Source organism: Ursus arctos, unplaced genomic scaffold (assembly GCF_023065955.2).
Source record: "Ursus arctos isolate Adak ecotype North America unplaced genomic scaffold, UrsArc2.0 scaffold_15, whole genome shotgun sequence".
Classification (NCBI taxonomy): Eukaryota; Metazoa; Chordata; class Mammalia; order Carnivora; family Ursidae; genus Ursus; species Ursus arctos.
In genome coordinates this window covers 46,572,788-46,590,448 of record NW_026622819.1, presented here as the reverse complement: position 1 = coordinate 46,590,448, position 17,661 = coordinate 46,572,788, and the positions used below count along the sequence as shown (strand labels likewise).

The following is a 17,661-nucleotide window of genomic DNA, read 5'->3' as shown; positions in this document are numbered from 1 at the left end:
GTAAACTGGAGCTCAGAGGGGGTAAGTGGCTTACCCCCGATCACACAGTCAGGAGGGGGCTGAACCATGTTTCCCTGTCTCTGGAGCCTACACTTCTAGTACTGATGTGGAAGATATTGCTACTAATCTTACTATAGCTTTACAATCTCTTATCTATAATTCTGAAATTCAAAAAATTCTAAAAACCGGAAACAAAATTTCTTAACTCGTTTGGTGGCAAATTTTACCTGAATTGACATAATGATAGTCTTTTTTAAAGACACACTTAAAGTGAATATTTCTGTTTTGTTGCAGAAAAGTTAATTTGATTATAAAGTATAACCCCAGACCTTGCTGGGGAAGGGGTCATATAATATACATACGTAATGCATGAATGTATATACATACGTATGTATGCAAACATGTGTAATGTCTGCTTCCTGAAATCTGAAAAGTCCCCACAGTTTTGGGGAGGAATTCTGGACCTGTGCTTCCATCTGCCACTTGCTAAGGGCTCGTTATGTGCTAGATACTGTTCAGGTGCTCTGCTTGAACGCAGTCCTTGAACAATCCCATGAGAAGGTTATTATCCCTGTTTCCTCTGTGCTAACCCAGAGAGGCTAAGTGGCTGCCCCAGCCCCACTGCTGGTTAAGGAGCTGGGATTTGAACTCAGGCAGGCTGGCTCCACGTGTGGCCTCTCCACCTCTATCCTGCTCCTTGGGGGTAGAGACGTGACCTGCGTCTTCCTCCTCCACACACGGCCCTTGCCCGCCCTTGCAACTGAGGCCTCATGCTTTCAGCTGGCTGCCCAGCTGGGCCCATTCTCTGCTTCTCTCCTGGGGGGACCTTGTGGGTGGTGTGGGGTCTCCTGGGAGTAGGGAGGGCACTATTTTCAGATGTAGCTTTCCTTACGGGCCTGGGGAAACTCACCATCTGGTTTGACTCTAGGGTCGACTTGACATCTTCCCGTGGAGGTTGTGCTGGGTGGGGTCCTTTGAGGCTTGGACCGTGGCCTGAGACTAAGCATGGACAAGGTCCGTTCGGTTTGGTTCTGAGAAAGAATTCTCCGGAGAGAAGTGCGTGCAGAAACATGAGGCTTGGAGCCTGAGACCTGCAGTTCAAGCCCTGTAGTGAGATTTGGGGCAGCCTACTAACCATCTGAGTCTAGATTCCTTATCTGTAAAATGGGAAGAGTGTTACTAACCCTGACCCACTACCCATCCAGGGAGATTGGAGGACTCAAATGGGAAACCTAGTCTTCACCATTGCCCACCGTTGTGCTATTGGTCAGGTTATTTTAGCTCCAGAAAGAGGCAAATAACAGCATCTGCCTCATGGATATTGTGAGGCTCACATGGGATCAGTATGTGTAACTTAGCCCAGTGCTTGGCTCAGTAGTGGGGATATAGTATTGCTAAGGTGCTTTGGAAACTCAGGGCTGTTGTGTGAATAGTGTGTGTGTGCATATATGCAGGCACATGTGTGTGTGTATATTAGTGGGCCTGGCTCTTCAGCCACTTACTGACCACCAGACTTTTGATACCTTGCTTAACCTCTTCTGCCTCTGGTTTCATCATCTGTAAAATAGGGATAATTACTTACCTAGGACTCTCATGAAAAGTAAATGAGGTAATATTTGTCCCAGGCACTTAAGTGGGAGTTCCATAAAAGTAGCCATTATTACTAAAGGACTTAGTAAACTGTGAATTGTTGCATAAATATTATTCTTACCTACTTCTTAAAATTGCTAAGAAGAGGAAATGAGTTAGCATTTGTGAAAACACCTTGAAAACCTCTAAGTCATTAGTCACATTAGAAGGCTGATGGGGGTTTAAGCTAATGAGGTCTCTGGAATAATGGACATGGGAAACTCTGTTCCATGAGAGGGATGCTCACAGGTCCTTTGCAGGTAGGGTTGAGGGCATGTGGGAGATTGACAGTTTTTTCCCCTCTCGTTTTCTCGGTTCAGCTGCTGGCCCCAGGGACCCTGTGCCGTGAGCAGGCACGGCAGTGCGACCTCCCAGAATTCTGCACGGGCAAGTCTCCCCATTGCCCCACCAACTTCTACCAGATGGACGGCACCCCCTGTGAGGGTGGCCAGGCCTACTGCTACAATGGCATGTGCCTCACCTACCAGGAGCAGTGCCAGCAACTGTGGGGGCCTGGTAAGGACTGTCCTACAGAACGGCCCTCCTCCTGCCTCACCGCTTCCAAGCCAGCCTCCCTCTTCAGGCCCTTGTTGTAGCTTAGATCCTTGGCTTCCAAATGGCATCTCCAGATCCTTTCTACTTCCCCTTGATTCTGGGTAGACCTTCAGAGAGAGAGAGACAGTGAACAGTATTCTTCCCAGGCCCTTGATGCTTGAAATCCTCAGAGTGGGTAAATGGATAAGAATAATCCAATAGAAAAATGGGCAGAGCATGGAGACAGAAAAGGAAATGCAGATGACCCTTAGCTATGAAAAGATATTTAACCTCACTTATATTAAGTGGAAGCAAATTATAACTACTATGAGATGGGATTTCTCATATATCAGATTGACAAAGACTGAAAAAGATAATATAATAATAATTATAATACCATAACTGTAACAATAAGAGTGGTAGTAGTGTAGTGTGGAGAATGTGGGGAAACATACAGGTACAACCCCTATGCAAAGCGATTTGAAGATATCAAAATTCATGTGAACTTCTCGTTGGACCCGTCTATTCCACTACTTAGGAGTGTATCCTTTTCTATTTGCACATGTATGTGAAGATAGATTTATAAGGATATTCACGGCGCAGTGTTAGTGATAGCAATAGCAACCTAGATACCCTTCAGTAGGGACCGATTATATTAATCCTGGTACACTCATGTCATGGACCCCTCTGCAGCAAAGTGAAAGAAGGAGGCAACTCTGTGTGTACCTTATAAAATCATCTCCTACAATAAAGTGAAAAATGCAAGAGGCAGAACAGTGAGTAGAATTGCTGCCATTCTTCATTAGGTAGATTATCTCTAGAAGATATACAAGAATTGTATCTAGAAGATAGAGAGATACAGTTACCTTTAGAAGGCACATTGTCAGTCGTGATTGCTTCTCCAGGTTGTGGGGAAGTAGAAACTGGAATGGCTACTTAGAAAAATAAAGACATACTTTATTTCCTTAAAATGTTGTGCATATATTACCTGTTTCAAAATCTGAAATGAGACAGGGCTTTGTCATCACGGAGAAGGCTTCAGCACACACACCTCCCGCAGATATGATACCTCAGTAAGGTGTAAAGAACTGACATAAAACGTTTTTCTATGAGTAGGTCTTGACGAGAAGTTGGGGGTGGAACAACCTGGTGGGGGTACAGGAAGAAAAAGCTGACCATTCCTGCCCCCAAAATGTTTCTAACCTCATGACTTTACCAAGGGCTAACTTTGCATTTTGGGGGCTTCTGACTTCTCCTAAAGTTGGCTAGTGTGCTGATAACTGTTTCTTGCCCACCCAGGAGCCCGGCCTGCTCCTGATCTCTGCTTCGAGAAGGTGAATGTGGCAGGGGACACCTTTGGAAACTGTGGGAAGGACATGAACGGGGAACACAAGAAGTGCAACATGAGGTGATGACCGTAGGGCTAATCCCATAAGATGAAGGGTCACAGGGCAACTTCTGCTCCGTCCTCATGCCTACCCAGATCAGCCGCCTGGGGCTTTAAGTATATTGTCAGAGTCAGTCACCTATTCCAGGCCCCTTGTGAGACAATATACCATTCAGTCTAAGGAAGGCAAAGGGAGAGTGTGGATGGCAATGCTTCCTAGAAAGCTGGCCAGACTTCCTTTTGGGATCTTACAGTTGGGCAGGGAATCAGCTCTCTTGGGTCGTTTCTGTGGAATGCTAATTATACCCTCACCTAAATAGCCTGTTCATTCATTCATTCATTCATTCATTCATTCATTCATTTCAACCAGCCATCCACCCATCCACCCATCTATTCATCCACCATCCACCCACCCATCCAGGTACTATCTGTTGAGTGTTAGCCGTGTACCAGATACGATACCGAGTCCATGGAACTTTTAATTAACAATACCATGTGATAACAGAACGGTGGAGAAAGCCACCCAACCTGGCTTAGTAGGTCAAGGTGGTGCCCCAAGGGAAATTAGGCCTACAGTGAGATGTGGAGAAATTATCTAGTAGAACAGGACGGGGAATGGTGCAGGTACACGGGAGAGTAGATAGATAAGTAGAGAAAAACTGGTGGTAGGTGTAGCCGCTAGCAGTTTGATGTAGTTAAAGTACGATGTTGGGGTTCAGTGGAGAGGGGACTGCTGGGAAATGAGCCTGGAAGGCTGAGCAGGGACCAGATCATGAAAAGCCTTGAAGGCATGACTAGGGCAGTTTGGACTTTGGTTGAGAGGAGTTTAGAAATGAGACTCCAGTGGAGGCAGGACAGGAAGCAGGGAGAGCCATTTCCTGGTGTCCGGGTAAAGAAGGATGGTATGGTGATTTAGGGTTAATGTATACGAGGGAGGATTGGCAGGGGTCAAAAATCATTTGAGGGGCGCCTGGGTGGCACAGCGGTTAATGCCTTCGGCTCAGGGCGTGGTCCCGGCGTTGTGGGATCGAGCCCCACATCAGGCTCCTCCGCTATGAGCCTGCTTCTTCCTCTCCCACTCCCCCTGCTTGTGCTCCCTCTCTCGCTGGCTGTCTCTGTCAAATAAATAAATAAAATCTTAAAAAAAAAAATCATTTGAACTCAGGAGTGAGGGAGAGGGGCGCCTGGGTGGCACAGCGGTTAAGCGTCTGCCTTCGGCTCAGGGCATGATCCCGGCGTTATGGGATCGAGCCCCACATCAGGCTCCTTCGGTATGAGCCTGCTTCTTCCTCTCCCACTCCCCCTGCTTGTGCTCCCTCTCTAGCTGGCTGTCTCTATCCTGTCGAATAAATAAATAAAATCTTAAAAAAAAAAAGAAAGAGTGAGGGAGAATGGGGCATTGGGGCTGACACCAGGCTTCTGGCTGCAGCCCTTGGGTGCATGGGGCTGGATGGAGCATAAGGGGGCCGTTGCTCAGGTCAGGCAGTTGTCCCTGCAGTAAAGAGGGCTTCCCCAGGCCTGTTCTCTGGCCTAGATCTACTTGGGGACGAGGATCTTATTTCCTATCCTTAGTCTAAGTTCACATGAGATCTCTCCTGCTGGGTCCCTAGAGCACACTCGTGGCTCCCTGGCCCTCCGCCATCCAAACCTGCTCTCCTGGTCGAGAAAGACCTAAGCTCTTCTGTAACCCAGCTCTTCCCCTGCCTCTAATTCCACCTCCTTCCCTCCCTCCCTCTCTCCTTCTCTCTCTCTGGCTCAGAGATGCCAAGTGTGGGAAGATCCAATGTCAGAGTTCTGAGGCCCGGCCGCTGGAGTCCAACGCGGTACCCATCGACACCACCATCATCTTGAACGGGAGGCAGATCCGGTGCCGGGGCACGCATGTCTACCGTGGTCCCGAGGAGGAGGGGGACATGCTGGACCCAGGCCTGGTGATGACCGGGACCAAGTGCGGCTACAACCATGTGAGTCCCTGCCTCACTCGGGGGAGAGGGAGTGACTGACAAATGTGAGCTCTGGAGGGAAGGTGCCTGGGCTCCAATCCCACCTTCCCAGCCACCCCAAGCCTCAGTGCCTTCCTTTATAAAGCATGTTAGCAATAGCGTGACCCACCCCATAGAAATGTCGTAAGGATTAAATGAGAGGATCCGTGTAAACCACTTAGAGGGGCTTGCTATTATCCCTTTTGTCCTCATCATGCATTATTATATGACTTATGAAATAAACTAGATGCTAGTCCAGAAGCCTAGGGAAAATAGGGCACCTATCTCAGGGTTAACTGAGAACAAAATTATAAAAAACATGTGAAACCCTTGGTATAGGACCTGGCATAGAGTAGACTGCTGTCACCATCATTATTTTTAAGGATAATATTAAAATTAGTGCATATTAATAAACAGTGAAGTAACTAACATATAACCAACACATTAATATAGAACGTAATAACACATTTACTATATTAAATATAAATTTTAATAATATAATGTTTGCTATTTTTCTCCCCGGTCATGAAAGGAATGGCAGAATTTAGTCAACTATCATCCCGTCCTGGCTTTTTTGGCCATTTTCAGTTTTTCGCTGTAATAAATAACCGGAACGGAGTTGCATTTCTGAGTCCCATATGTTCTTAGAACCGCAGCCTCTTGTCGGCCAGACAGTGTCCTTCCATTGGACTGACAGTTTGGTTTCCTCCTCACTACAGATCTGCTTCGAGGGGCAGTGCAGGAACACCTCCTTCTTTGAGACGGAAGGCTGCGGAAAGAAGTGCAACGGCCACGGGGTGCGTGTGCCCGGGGTCCTGGGGCTCCTCTGCGCCCATGTTGGTGGGGACGGGCCCTGGGGGGCGGGCAGAGCCCTCTGGCGGGCTGACACCCGTGCCCTTCCCTCGCTCCAGGTCTGCAACAACAACCAGAACTGCCACTGCTTCCGGGGCTGGGCCCCGCCCTTCTGCAACACGCCCGGCCAGGGGGGCAGCCTCGACAGTGGGCCCATGCCCCCTGACAGTGAGTGTCTGGCCTGCTCAGGGCCTCTGCCCACTCTTGTGAGGAGGGGTGGGTGGTATGGTGTAGACAGAGAGTGAGTCCACTCCGCTGTCATGATTTTGTAGATGAGGGAACAAAAAGGCGGTGGTGGGCAGGGGGCGGGGGGGGGGGGGGCGGCTAAGAGGGAGAGCGGCCGAGGCTGGCTGGCTGGTGTGGGGCTCATCTCAGTTGCTCTTCCTCTTATCATTTCTACGGAGGAGGGTGACACACCTTGGGCGAGGGAGAGATTAAGAGAGATCATAGGTTACTGACTAATCACATCTAGTTTTGGACAGTGGGGTGGTGACCAGCCCTTCCGAGCACATAAAAAGAACCATGAACCTGGGACACATAACAGTGGTTCAGATTCCTTGGATGAACAAAGCTTAAAATGAAGACAGACATGTGGAAAAATGTACAGTTTTTAGTGTAAATCACGGAGATTTTAGCCCTTTGGTTTCCAAGCTTTTTTTTCTCTCCTTTTTTTTTTAACAGCAAGGTACTTTTATTTGAATGAAATCTTTTAGAGAAGAAACCCCAACATATAAAACAGATAAAAGTCGTGTGCCACTGGTGTATATATATTTTGTACATTTAAATTTGTCATTTGTGAGAACACTGAGTCAGTGCTGATGAAGCCAGATATGAAACTGTGGATTATTTGTGAGACTCGTAATCTTAGACCAGTCTCAGCCTCTCAGCATTGTGGGTTGGTTGCTTTGTGTCCAGAAAAATCATATTCGGGCTGAAAAGTGGTGGTAAGTAATAATAGATCTTGAGCTCCTTGTCTCAAAAGGGACTCTTCAATGAAACAGAAGTGGCTGGAGAAGCTTCATTATGAGGTCTGTGCAAAGCAAGTTGACCTGACTGTGGAAGCTAATAAATATTAGTGGTTTCCCAGTGGTACCTAACGTGTGTGTTTCATTATACTTCTTAGTTAAAATAAATAACACAAATTAAATGTAAATCAAATATCTGAAGAAGAATCAGGAATACAGTGTTTGAACTCCACTGCTGTGGCCTGAACAGCTTCTGAATTTCTCACTTGGGTTCTGTCTCTGGAAGGTGTTGGTCCTGTGATAGCTGGAGTGTTCACGGCCATGTTTGTGCTGGCGGTCCTTTTGCTGGTCTACTACTGCTGTAAACAGAAGTACAAACTGGGCCAACTCAAGCCCTTAGCCCTCCCTTCCAAATTGAGGCAACAGTTCAGGTATGATGGGGTGCCGTGAAGGACTTGGGTCTACTTATGGGTCATAAAGCTTTCTGTAAGCAGAACCTGGTAAAAAACAAAAAACAACACAAAAAAAAAACCCTGATGGTAGTGGGTCTAATTCAGAGAAGGCAGGTGAGCTGTCCATGCCGCCATCTTCCCTTCTGCCCTGCTTTTTACCACCATGGCAAACATTACTAGTTGATCTTACTGGAAGTACTCTCTACGGTGGTCACTTCAGAATCACCAGAAGAATGCCTCTCACCAATTCAAGTTGGAATACAAGATGAAATTTGCCATCCTCTTTGTAATTGTCTGGATTTCCATTTCAAAGAGCAGGAACCTGAGGCAACCCAGATGGACCGACCGGCCTAAGTCAGTCACAGCGGTAGCTGGACAGCCACTCAAGACAAAGGCTTTTTTTTTTCTCTTTCCCAGCGATTCATTCCTTTGGATCCTGGGATTGTGTAGCTTCTGAGTCCCCTATTAAATTACGCCTGTTCTGGAGAGGATTTTAAATCCCAAGCTTACCTGGATCGAAGCCTGAAGGGACTTGGTGGATAGATGGTGACATCCATGCGTCTCCTTGAGGGAGAAAGTTCTCAAAAGGGTAAAGAGAAGGTGCTGAGGAAAACTGTTTTGTAAAGGGCAGCTCTCTTTCCTTGAGAGTTCTCCACTGGCCATACAGTGTCTCTACAGGTAGGGAGCCAGGATTCAGGGGGACTAATCCCACTTTGTCCAGAGCAGACTCGGTGGAGGGGATTTAGCTGCTTGCTGGCTGTGCTGGGCCAGAGGCAACTCAGGCACCGACCCTTGATGAACACCTCCCTCTTCCTTCTCCCCCATTCTTGTTACTAGCTGTCCCTTCAGGGTGTCTCAGAACAGTGGAACTGGCCACGCCAACCCAACGTTTAAGCTGCAGACACCCCAGGGCAAGCGAAAGGTAAGGGCTTTGGCATCATTGCACTTTGAGGCATTTCTTCTATCCCCCAGGACCCTGTTGGATTTTCCTAAGAGCTTCTGTGGGCCTGTGGGATTGGTAATAAAAGCCACTTTCTTGGCTTGAGAGAGATTCTTGTCCCTGACCCCTGGGCACCTGGGGAATTGACAGGTCAGCACGTCCTCCCTTTGGCCTCTGGGTTTGCAGTATATTGAGGATTCCTGTTTCTCAGGCATTCCTTGTCTTATGCATACAGATGACCAACACCCCTGAAACCCCACGGAAGCCCTCCCAGCCTCCTCCTCGGCCCCCTCCAGACTATCTGCACCTTGGGTCCTCACCTGCGCCATTGCCCGTGCACCTCAGCAGGACTGCTAGGAACTCCCCAGGGGCTGGGTCCCAAGTAGAGAGGAAGGAGTCATCCAGGAGGCCTCCTCCAAGCCGGCCAGTTCCCCCAGCCCCAAGCTGCATCCTCTCCCAGGTAAGTGGATTCTCGGCAACCCAGGACGAGGGCTGTGCTCTCAAGGCGCAGGCCATGGGGAGCGACAGAGGCTGTGAGGATGGGACTCTGCGTCTGGAGCGGACCGCCTTCCCTGCATTCTGGTAAATGCAGGGAGCACACAGAGCATGAGACCGGCGAATGTGGAGAACCTGACTCCCCAGGCGGCCCCCAAACTACAGAGGATTTCCTTCTGGGTTGGCCTATTTTATGACAGGCCACTCCTTCTGCCCCAGTGAACTTCTGTCCGTTCCCTGTGCTCCTCTCGGTCTTGGCAAATGCTTTGTCTTCTGCCTGGTACCCCCTTTCCTCTTTCTGCATGGCCAGCTCCTATTCATCCTCAGATCTCCTCCTAGAGGCCACTTCCCCCAAGCCTGAGTTCAGTGCCTCTGTACTTCTCTCATCGTAGCACCTGTCCCACCACATTGTAACTTCTAGTCAGGAAGTCTAATGGGGGATGCTAATTCGAGGGCAGGTCAAGGGGCAGGGGCCCCTGGGAGGTGGGAGCCACCTGTCGGCAACCTGTTCACCTGGCCTGTCTGTGCTCGGATAGCTTCTGTCAGTCCTTCCTTTGTGCCTCGGAGTCTCTGTGTCCAGATTTCCTCTTCTCACAACACCAGTCAGGTTGGCTGAGGGCCCACCCTCATGGCTTCATTTTAACTTAATTGCCTCATTAAAGTCCCTGTCTCCAAATACAGTCACATGCTGAGGTCCAGGGGCTTAGGGCTGTAACATAGGAATCGGAAGAGCTAGGATTTCAACCCAGGTCTGACTCCAGACCATTTACCACCCTGTGCTCCAGCTCCTGGTTTAGGGCTTGGGGTCCCCTGAGCTGAATGAGACACCACCTGTCTTAGGGGCATTCAGGGTCCAGATCTCTGCTCCACCACTTGCTAGCTCAGTGATGGGACCACCCTGGGGAGGTGGTGGTGAAGCTTTGTATTCTCTGTTCTACTCCCTACCAGGCAATGGTGAGCGAAGCCAACACCGGCTCTGTATCACAGGGCTCACATTCTGCTGGGCAAGAGACCTCAATATGTGTAGTTACACTGGGGATCAGTGCTGTGAAGGAGAGGTTCAGGGTTCTCAGAAAGAGAGTTATAGGAGGACTTGACCTATTCTGGGAAATCTAAGAAGGCTTCCCTGAGGAGGTGACATTTAAGCTGAAGGCTGAGGGATGAGTAGGAATTAGCAGGCTGTGAGGGGTGGGGGAGGAGAGAGTGTTCCTGGTCCAGGACCTGCTGAAAGGGAGCTCCCTGGGGCCGGAGGAGCTATGAGATGAGGCTGGAGAATCAGGAGGGGCCAGACTGTGCCGCAGACTCCAGTCAGGGCTTTGCTCTGCATTCCTTGGGAAAGGGGCAGTGGTGGGGCATGGTGACATGATCCACTTTGCCATTTATGAGGATTGCTCTTTGGGCTACATTGTAGGCCAAAGCAGGGTGCAGGGGCTGGGAGGGGCCCACAGATGTTTCTGGGACTGTTCCTCTTCTCTCAGGCCCTGAGCAGGGATTACATAGGTGTGTTCACTTCGTGATTATTCATCTAGTTGTATATTCATGATTCACATTTTTATATGCATATGACACTTCAACTTTAAAACACTGGTTTAAAAAAAATGGAAGGTTCACTCCAGCCGCAGTGTGAATCACTGATCCGAGGGGCTGAGACTGGGTGCGTGGACATACTGGGCAGAGGCTTACATGCTTCCCAGAGCAGAGATGATGGTAGCCTGGAGCAGGGGGTGGCAGGAGTGCTGCATCGAAGCTGACGGGAGACGTGTACGAGAGAAAACAGATGGGACTTGGGGAACAATTGCCGACGCCCCCAGTGTCTGGTCCGTGCAGCCTGGCTGATGGAGGTGCCGTCCCGGGTAAGCAGTGGGCCAGAGCGCCTCAGGGTCTGTTTCTGCCTCTGGAAAACAGTGCTGGCTGAGGCCCCTGGTCGAGCCCAGCTGGGTCCCTGCCACATGGCCCGTGGCAGGGTACTGCTCTGGGACACCCGGTGCTGCCATGCCCATAAGGCTCCTACCCAGAGACCCGCCCCCCCCCACCCCCGCTCATTTTGCACAGCAAGCGGCTTGGGAACATAGCATTTCCCCACAGCAACCTGACATCTGCTCCCAGCTGTTGTCTCCCTCAGAAGGTCTCTGGCCTGGCCTCCAGCAGACACCGCCATTTGGCAGCTGTCTGGGCTGGAAGGGTGGGGGATTGCATTGTCCTTGGGGGCTTTTTGGTCACAAGTGTCTGCTATTCTTCTCTTCGTTGAGCTTTAGTTTCTGTTCTCAGTTTTCTGACGTCTGAGAAGCTTCTTTCCCCAAATCCTGATTTGCTCCTGCCCTCTCCCTATGCTTGCTTTTTGGCCATTGTTAGGTCTGCTAGTGACCTCAGGAAGGGGAACAATCAAGCACTGCAGGCCCTGGAACTCCCAGCGCCTGGAATTGGCTTCTGTCTCCCACCTCATGGCCTTAGGGATCTGTGCGTGGTGGTATGGTCCATTCTTTGCCCTGTTTAAAAAAAAGAAGAAGAAGAAGAAGAAGAAGAAATACATATTTGAAGAATTTTGACTAGCTCGAAAATTTATTTTTTTAAAGATTTTTAAAATTTATTCATGAGAGAGAGAGCACGTGAGCAGGGAGTGGGAAAGAGGGAGAGGGAGCCCGGATGTGGGGCTCTATCCCAGGACCCTGGGATCATGACCTGACCCAAAGGCAGATGCTTAACTGAGTGAGCCACCCAGGTGCCCCTCAGAAATTTATTTATTCAACTAATATGTGTTGGGTGCTTACTGTGTCCTAGGCACTGTTCTGAAAGCTTGATCTCTCTTAGTGAGCCAAATAGACAAGGACCTCTGCCCCTGCTTCTGGTCTCTTGGGGGGTGGAGAGGTAGAAAAGAAGAAATAAGTAAGTTGTATGGTATTTTGGAGGGGGGTAAGTGATGTATATCCCCCCTCCAAAAAAAAAAAAGTAGATTGGGATAAAAGGGTCTGGGAATGCTGAATGCCAGGGTGGGGGGTGTTGTCATTTTAAGCAAGGTCGGGGAAGACCTTATTGAGTTGGTGACAAGACGATATAAAAGCACAAAGGGAAGAATCCCTTTAACAGCGCCACTCAGAGAAAACCAATGTGGAAAATGTGGTTTCTTCTGTTAAAAAAAATTTTTTTTATTTACTCAAGTAACACACATGTATGCTCATGTTAAAAATAGTTGACTGTCCCCTGGATGACCCCCTCCCCACTCACACCCCATCCCTAACCTCCGTTATCAGTTTGCTCTTCATCCTTCCTGACTTTCTTCTGCACACTTGCACTTACACTTGTGCGGCCGCAGGGGCAAGGTGGTGACTTATTCTACATAACCAACCTTTACAACCTGCGTGTCAGCTTGCAGTGACTCTCGATTATTCCACCTTGGATGCCCTACTTTATTCTTTTTAAATACCACTTCATTTGTCACTATAGGACCTTACTAACTTGTCTACTGACGGACACTTTGGTTGTTTCTAATTGCCTTTGCTGTCACAAACAGGCTTGCAAGGAACATCCTTCCAATTTCGTTTTTGTGCCCCTATGCAAATAGTAAGAAGTAGAATGATCAGATTGGAGAATGACCATTTCTCATTTTAACAGATAAAGCCAGCTTGCTCTCCAGAAAGGCCTTTTCCTGAGCACGTAAACACATGCGCACACAATTTGTTTTTCAATAGGACCATGCAGTCTACCCCTTTTCTCCTCTGATTTGGATCGGTAATATATTGGGAGCATTTTCTTTCAAACAGGCCCCTCTGGCCTTTGAGTGAGGCTTGTGGCTCTCTCCCCAGGATTTCTCCAGGCCACGGCCCCCGCAGAAGGCGCTCCCGGCTAACCCGGTGCCAGGCCGCAAGAGCCTCCCCAGGCCGGGTGGCACGTCCCTCCTGCAGCCCACTGCCACTACCCCTCTTCAGCCCCGGCCTCTGGCAGCACCTGTCCCAAAGGTGAGTCCTTGGAAGCCCTCAGGGTGTAAGCCAGGGCCACGGGCCTTCAGGAGGCAAGAATGTGGTTGAGGAAACAGACCAATTCATGCGTCTTTTGGCAGGGGTGAATTTCCAGAACAAAAGCCAAGGACGAAAGCTGAGTGTTTCTTGGTGCTTGCATGACTATCCCTGTGAGTTAGGGTTGGAGTTTTTGGGTTTCCTCTGAAAGGTGATGCTTGGGAGCCTAAATATGGTGGCTTCCAACCTGGGTCTACAGCTCACCCACTGAACGACTCTGAGCAAATCACTCTCGAGTCTTGACTTCCTTCTCTGGAAAGAGGCAGTAAGCAGCGGCAATAGTCAGCCCCATCAGGCTGCTGTGAAGGTCCAGGCAGTTAGTTTCTAGAAACTGCCGGCCTATGGGAGGCTATTTACAAATGGCCCCTCTTCTTTCCTCTTCCCTGGGGTTGATGTTTTCCGGCTGCCGTCCGGGAGTTGAGGCAGAAGGAAGGAGGCGAGGAAGTTGGCTGACGGCCCTCCGTTCCCACCAGGCCTGGGAACTCTGTGGGTTGAGCGGCAGCTCGAGTTGGGGGCCCCACCTTGCCTCTTCCTGGGGAGTTGATAGTCTGGACGCACAGATGTGGCGACAGACTTCTGAGGGAAACCCTTCTCAGCCAATGGTCTTTCTGACCTGTCGTAAGTAAGAGGACAGCCCCCATTGACGCCACCGGTCAGCGTTTAGCTGACCTCTCTCTTGCTCTCTTCCCTTTCTTTCCACAGTTTCCTGAATACAGATCACAGAGGGCCAGGGGGATGATTGGCTCGAAGACCTAGACCCCTCTACAGGGGCTTCTGCCTTTCCTTGAGGACTCTGAACTCCCCGGAGGATCCGTGGCCATGAAGTCTGGAACAAGCATGTCTGGCCACCTCCAAGTCCTTCCCCCCCTCGTTCCCTCCTCCCAGAACCACCGCATCTCTGAAAATCTCTTTTTTGACTCAGTGCCTCCTTGGCTTCCTGGGAGGCCCAGAGAGACTACTATCCAACGGCATCAAAGTGTTGTTTTGTGCAATATACTGCCCCAGGGAAGGGAGGAGAGAGCATGGAAGAGGATGAATGGTGGCTTCTTCTCCAACCTCCCTTTGGCTGGCCTGTCTCCTCAGAGGTGCCAGTGGCGATGGTCTGGGCTGTCTGAGCTGGTAAGCCAGCTTCGGGAGAGGGCCTCTTCAGTCCATCAGCCCAGGACTTAGCTTGGAGAAGCCATCCATCCATGTCCTATGGTGGAGGGCATGCATCAGAGCTTTCCATTGCTTCTGTCTTCCTCGAAGGCCCCAAGCTAGACAGAGGCTGGACGTTTACTCATCCCTTCTAGCTCTGAGATTGAGAGGGGTCAAACCAGCCTCCACTGTGGCCCCGCCCAGGGCTTGGTTGACGTCACCACTCCTGGGTCTGTGACCACATGTGACCAAGAGAAGTCCCTTCCCCTCCCCAAGCCCCTACCGCCCCTTGTTCACACGGGTCCCCCTGACTCTGACAGGTACTATTTGTGGGCAGTGTAGACAGCAGAGGGAGCACCAAGCTTGGGCCTCCTCTGAGCCAATGCCAAAGGTTGCGGCTCTCAACTCGGAATCATTCTTGGTTGCCTTTTGTTTTCTTCTCTTTCCAAGTGCTCAGCACTTTTGATTTCTCCCTCAGAAATTTCTTCTTCCCCGCTCAGACCTACCTAATGTGTGGTGCTGTGGTGAGTGGGTTTTCAGCAGTTCCAGCCTCTTGGAGACCTGGTGCTTGTGACCTACACGTGAGAATCCTGCTTTAAGTGTCGGCCACTGGATTTCCTCTGTGGTTCTCAAGAGTGTCGTAAGAGCGTCGAAGCTTTATTTGCCATTGTGTTTGTGACCTCGGCAGGGCGAAGGTCTTACCCTCTACTCCCTGATGGAAATCTAAGGTAGGTCCTCAGGGATGGCAGCAAAGGGGGCAGAACCCTCGCCTGTCCCTAGGTCTGGTCACTGATTTGAGGCACGATCATTGCCCTCTGAGCGAGAGCTGACCTGTCTCTAGAGATCCATAGAGAAGGAGCAGTCAACGGTCTTGACGGAACAGAGTCTGAGCTGGGCACACCAGGCTTTTTATCGTCCACTTCCTTGTGTTCTTTCTTCTGGTCACTGCCCTTATCTGACCTTTACAGAAAGAACTTGGAGCAGCTGGGGAAATGCCACTCCAATGGGTACTACCCCCCCAACCCCCGCCCCGGAGCCGGGAAGGAAGGCTATGTGGTGCTCTGCTAAAGTGGACGACTTGTCACTGGACATGTCCTCTGGTGACGGTCTCCCGTCCCCAGAAGGGTGCTGTGCCATCCCCACCTCCTGCAGTGAGCCATTGTTCGCTCTTGAAAACCTCAACGCAAGGAAGAAGCTTGAGCTTTCACTCCCAACCACCAACCCAGGGCCCCCTTACAATTCTCTGAATACAACAGGTGCTCAATAGATGTTCTCGGGTTTTAGACAAGTGGGAGATTTGGCAAATGCACCTGGGGACACACATGGCGTGGATTTAGAAAGATCTCAGGAAAATGAGGCTCTTTTCCCTCAGGTAGTCTGATATCCATGCCTCTGTCTCCCAGACATGGGCCCTGGCTGGTCCCCATAGCCAGGTTCCACCTTCCTTGCTGCCTGATGAGGTCAGAGGACAGCCTTCCGTGTAATTGCGTTACTCCAGATGTCCCAGGCCACAAGGTTGGGTCCCAGGAAAATAAAGGTGAAAACACCGTGGCAAAAAAAAAAAAAAAAAAAAAAAAAATCACTCGTACCCACCCGCGTGCCTCACAGACGTTCCTGTGGTACTTGCAGCTTGTCTCCCATACAGGAGGAGGTCGAAGGCTCCGAAGTGAAAATGCCACAGCCATTGTGGTTGCATGAGCCTTTTGAACATGAAATCCACCCTCCCTGCACCCATACCAGAAAGAGCCCTGGGTTGTATTTTCTTGTTTTTCTGTTTTTGTCTTCTGTTATGTTATTCCCACCTCCATCCCATAAAATTGTACTGTGAACTGGAAGAAGGTTGAATTTTTAAAATTTGATGGAGACTTTTGGCAGCCGGTTCTATTTCCGGTTTCACTTCTGGCTGTGTTCAGGGACCAGGAGCCGCCGTTTTGGCAGGCCAGTTAGGCTCCCCGGGAGCAAGAGCGACCAAGTGCTCCTTTTCCCTCCTGCGCCCAAGTGCTGCTTTGAGGTGACAAGTAAAAGCAAATAGGGCCTTAGGAGGGACTTTATTGGAAAGGATTACTGCAAGGCGGGGAAAGGGAATCTGCAGTCCGGGCAGGGGCTGTAGCAGCAGGGAGAATGTTCAGGTGAGCTCCTACAAGATCTGCGAGCATCTCAAAGCTCAGAAAGGAAGGGCCTTTTCTTTGATCGACAGAGTGGACTTGGCTAGAGAGAACCGCAACTGGGGCGTCCTTGCGCTCAGCCTCCTTGGGAAGGGGCTGCTGCGGAGGGCTGTATGCTGGCTCAGGCTGAGTGTGGGTCCAAGTTCAGAGTCGGGCGGGCAGGAGAGGAGCCCAACTAAAGCTTGGTGGAGTGAACCAGCCCTTTGTTCAGACGGAGCTGGATATAAATCTTTTTAAAAGCTAACTTAGCCTGCCAGGTTTACAGCCCTGGAAATGTTTTTCTTAAGAACCTGGGAGCCATCTCTGAAATGTAAACCTCAAGGGAGCTAGCACCCTATCTCCCTGTCTCCCCGTCTCAGTGGGAGTTTTATCCCAGGTGCCTGGCTCCAAGTTGTAAGTACCTGCTTGCCATCTGTTCTTTTTAGCCTTGTTTACTTCTCCCTATAAAGGCTCTTTTCTGCCCCAGCTCTGAAATGTTCTCAGATCTTACAGGATTGGGGGAGCCCCTCCTCCATACTGCAGGAGCCCCTTGCTATCTCCTGCATTAATCTTTTTGAATAAAACCTCCCCTTGCCTATGTCCAAATTTGTTCTTATTTGGCAAAGGGTATGGGAGGCTTGCATATTTTACATTGGGGACCAGTTCTAAAGTCACGATTGTGTTAAATATGTGTATAACAGCTCTGCTGGACACCCAAGGGAATGCCGACTGGAAAGGTGCCCCATCCCTAGGGAAGCTTGCTAAGAGGGGTTCTGCAGAACCCAAGCCAGTGTCCCCCAAGTCACCCTTCTGTGCATCCTCTCACACCATCCACTGTGTGTACGTCTGGGATCTGGGGCAATGTGAATTTTCTTTTTATTTGGAGATCGTTCACGGAAAACAGATCCTCTCCTCTCTTGTCCTCCTATTAATTGTTTACAATATTTGTACATCTATGCAAAATACTTGAATGGGCCATGGTGCCTTTTTCCTTGTTTGTATTTAATTAAAATAAATTGTCATTTGAAATGTTGTCTGGTTTGGCCATTCTTTTTTGTTTGCTTTAATCTCCCACTGCTCCGCCTGGATAAGATCCATCCCACGAGGACTCCTCATGAGAGTTCCCACAAAGCC

General features: G+C 49.8%; 1 protein-coding gene across 4 annotated transcripts in view; it reads left to right on the top strand.

The window, feature by feature from the left end:
* ADAM19 (ADAM metallopeptidase domain 19) overlaps positions 1-17,556 on the top strand; it is a 78,039-nt gene extending 60,483 nt beyond the window's left edge. For 3 of the 4 annotated variants that reach the window (XM_026510866.4, XM_044388546.3, XM_044388547.3), the window contains 10 exons: positions 1,950-2,145; positions 3,463-3,571; positions 5,310-5,514; positions 6,252-6,329; positions 6,444-6,552; positions 7,636-7,780; positions 8,639-8,723; positions 8,977-9,201; positions 13,037-13,189; positions 13,949-17,556. In XM_026510866.4, coding sequence (XP_026366651.2) covers positions 1,950-2,145; positions 3,463-3,571; positions 5,310-5,514; positions 6,252-6,329; positions 6,444-6,552; positions 7,636-7,780; positions 8,639-8,723; positions 8,977-9,201; positions 13,037-13,189; positions 13,949-14,002 — 1,359 coding nt within the window. In that variant the 3' untranslated portion in view covers positions 14,003-17,556. Of the gene's footprint in view, positions 1-1,949; positions 2,146-3,462; positions 3,572-5,309; positions 5,515-6,251; positions 6,330-6,443; positions 6,553-7,635; positions 7,781-8,638; positions 8,724-8,976; positions 9,202-13,036; positions 13,922-13,948 lie in introns of those variants that run through there. The other variant, XM_026510865.4, reaches the window with a different exon arrangement.
* The last annotated feature ends 105 nt before the right edge of the window (positions 17,557-17,661 follow it).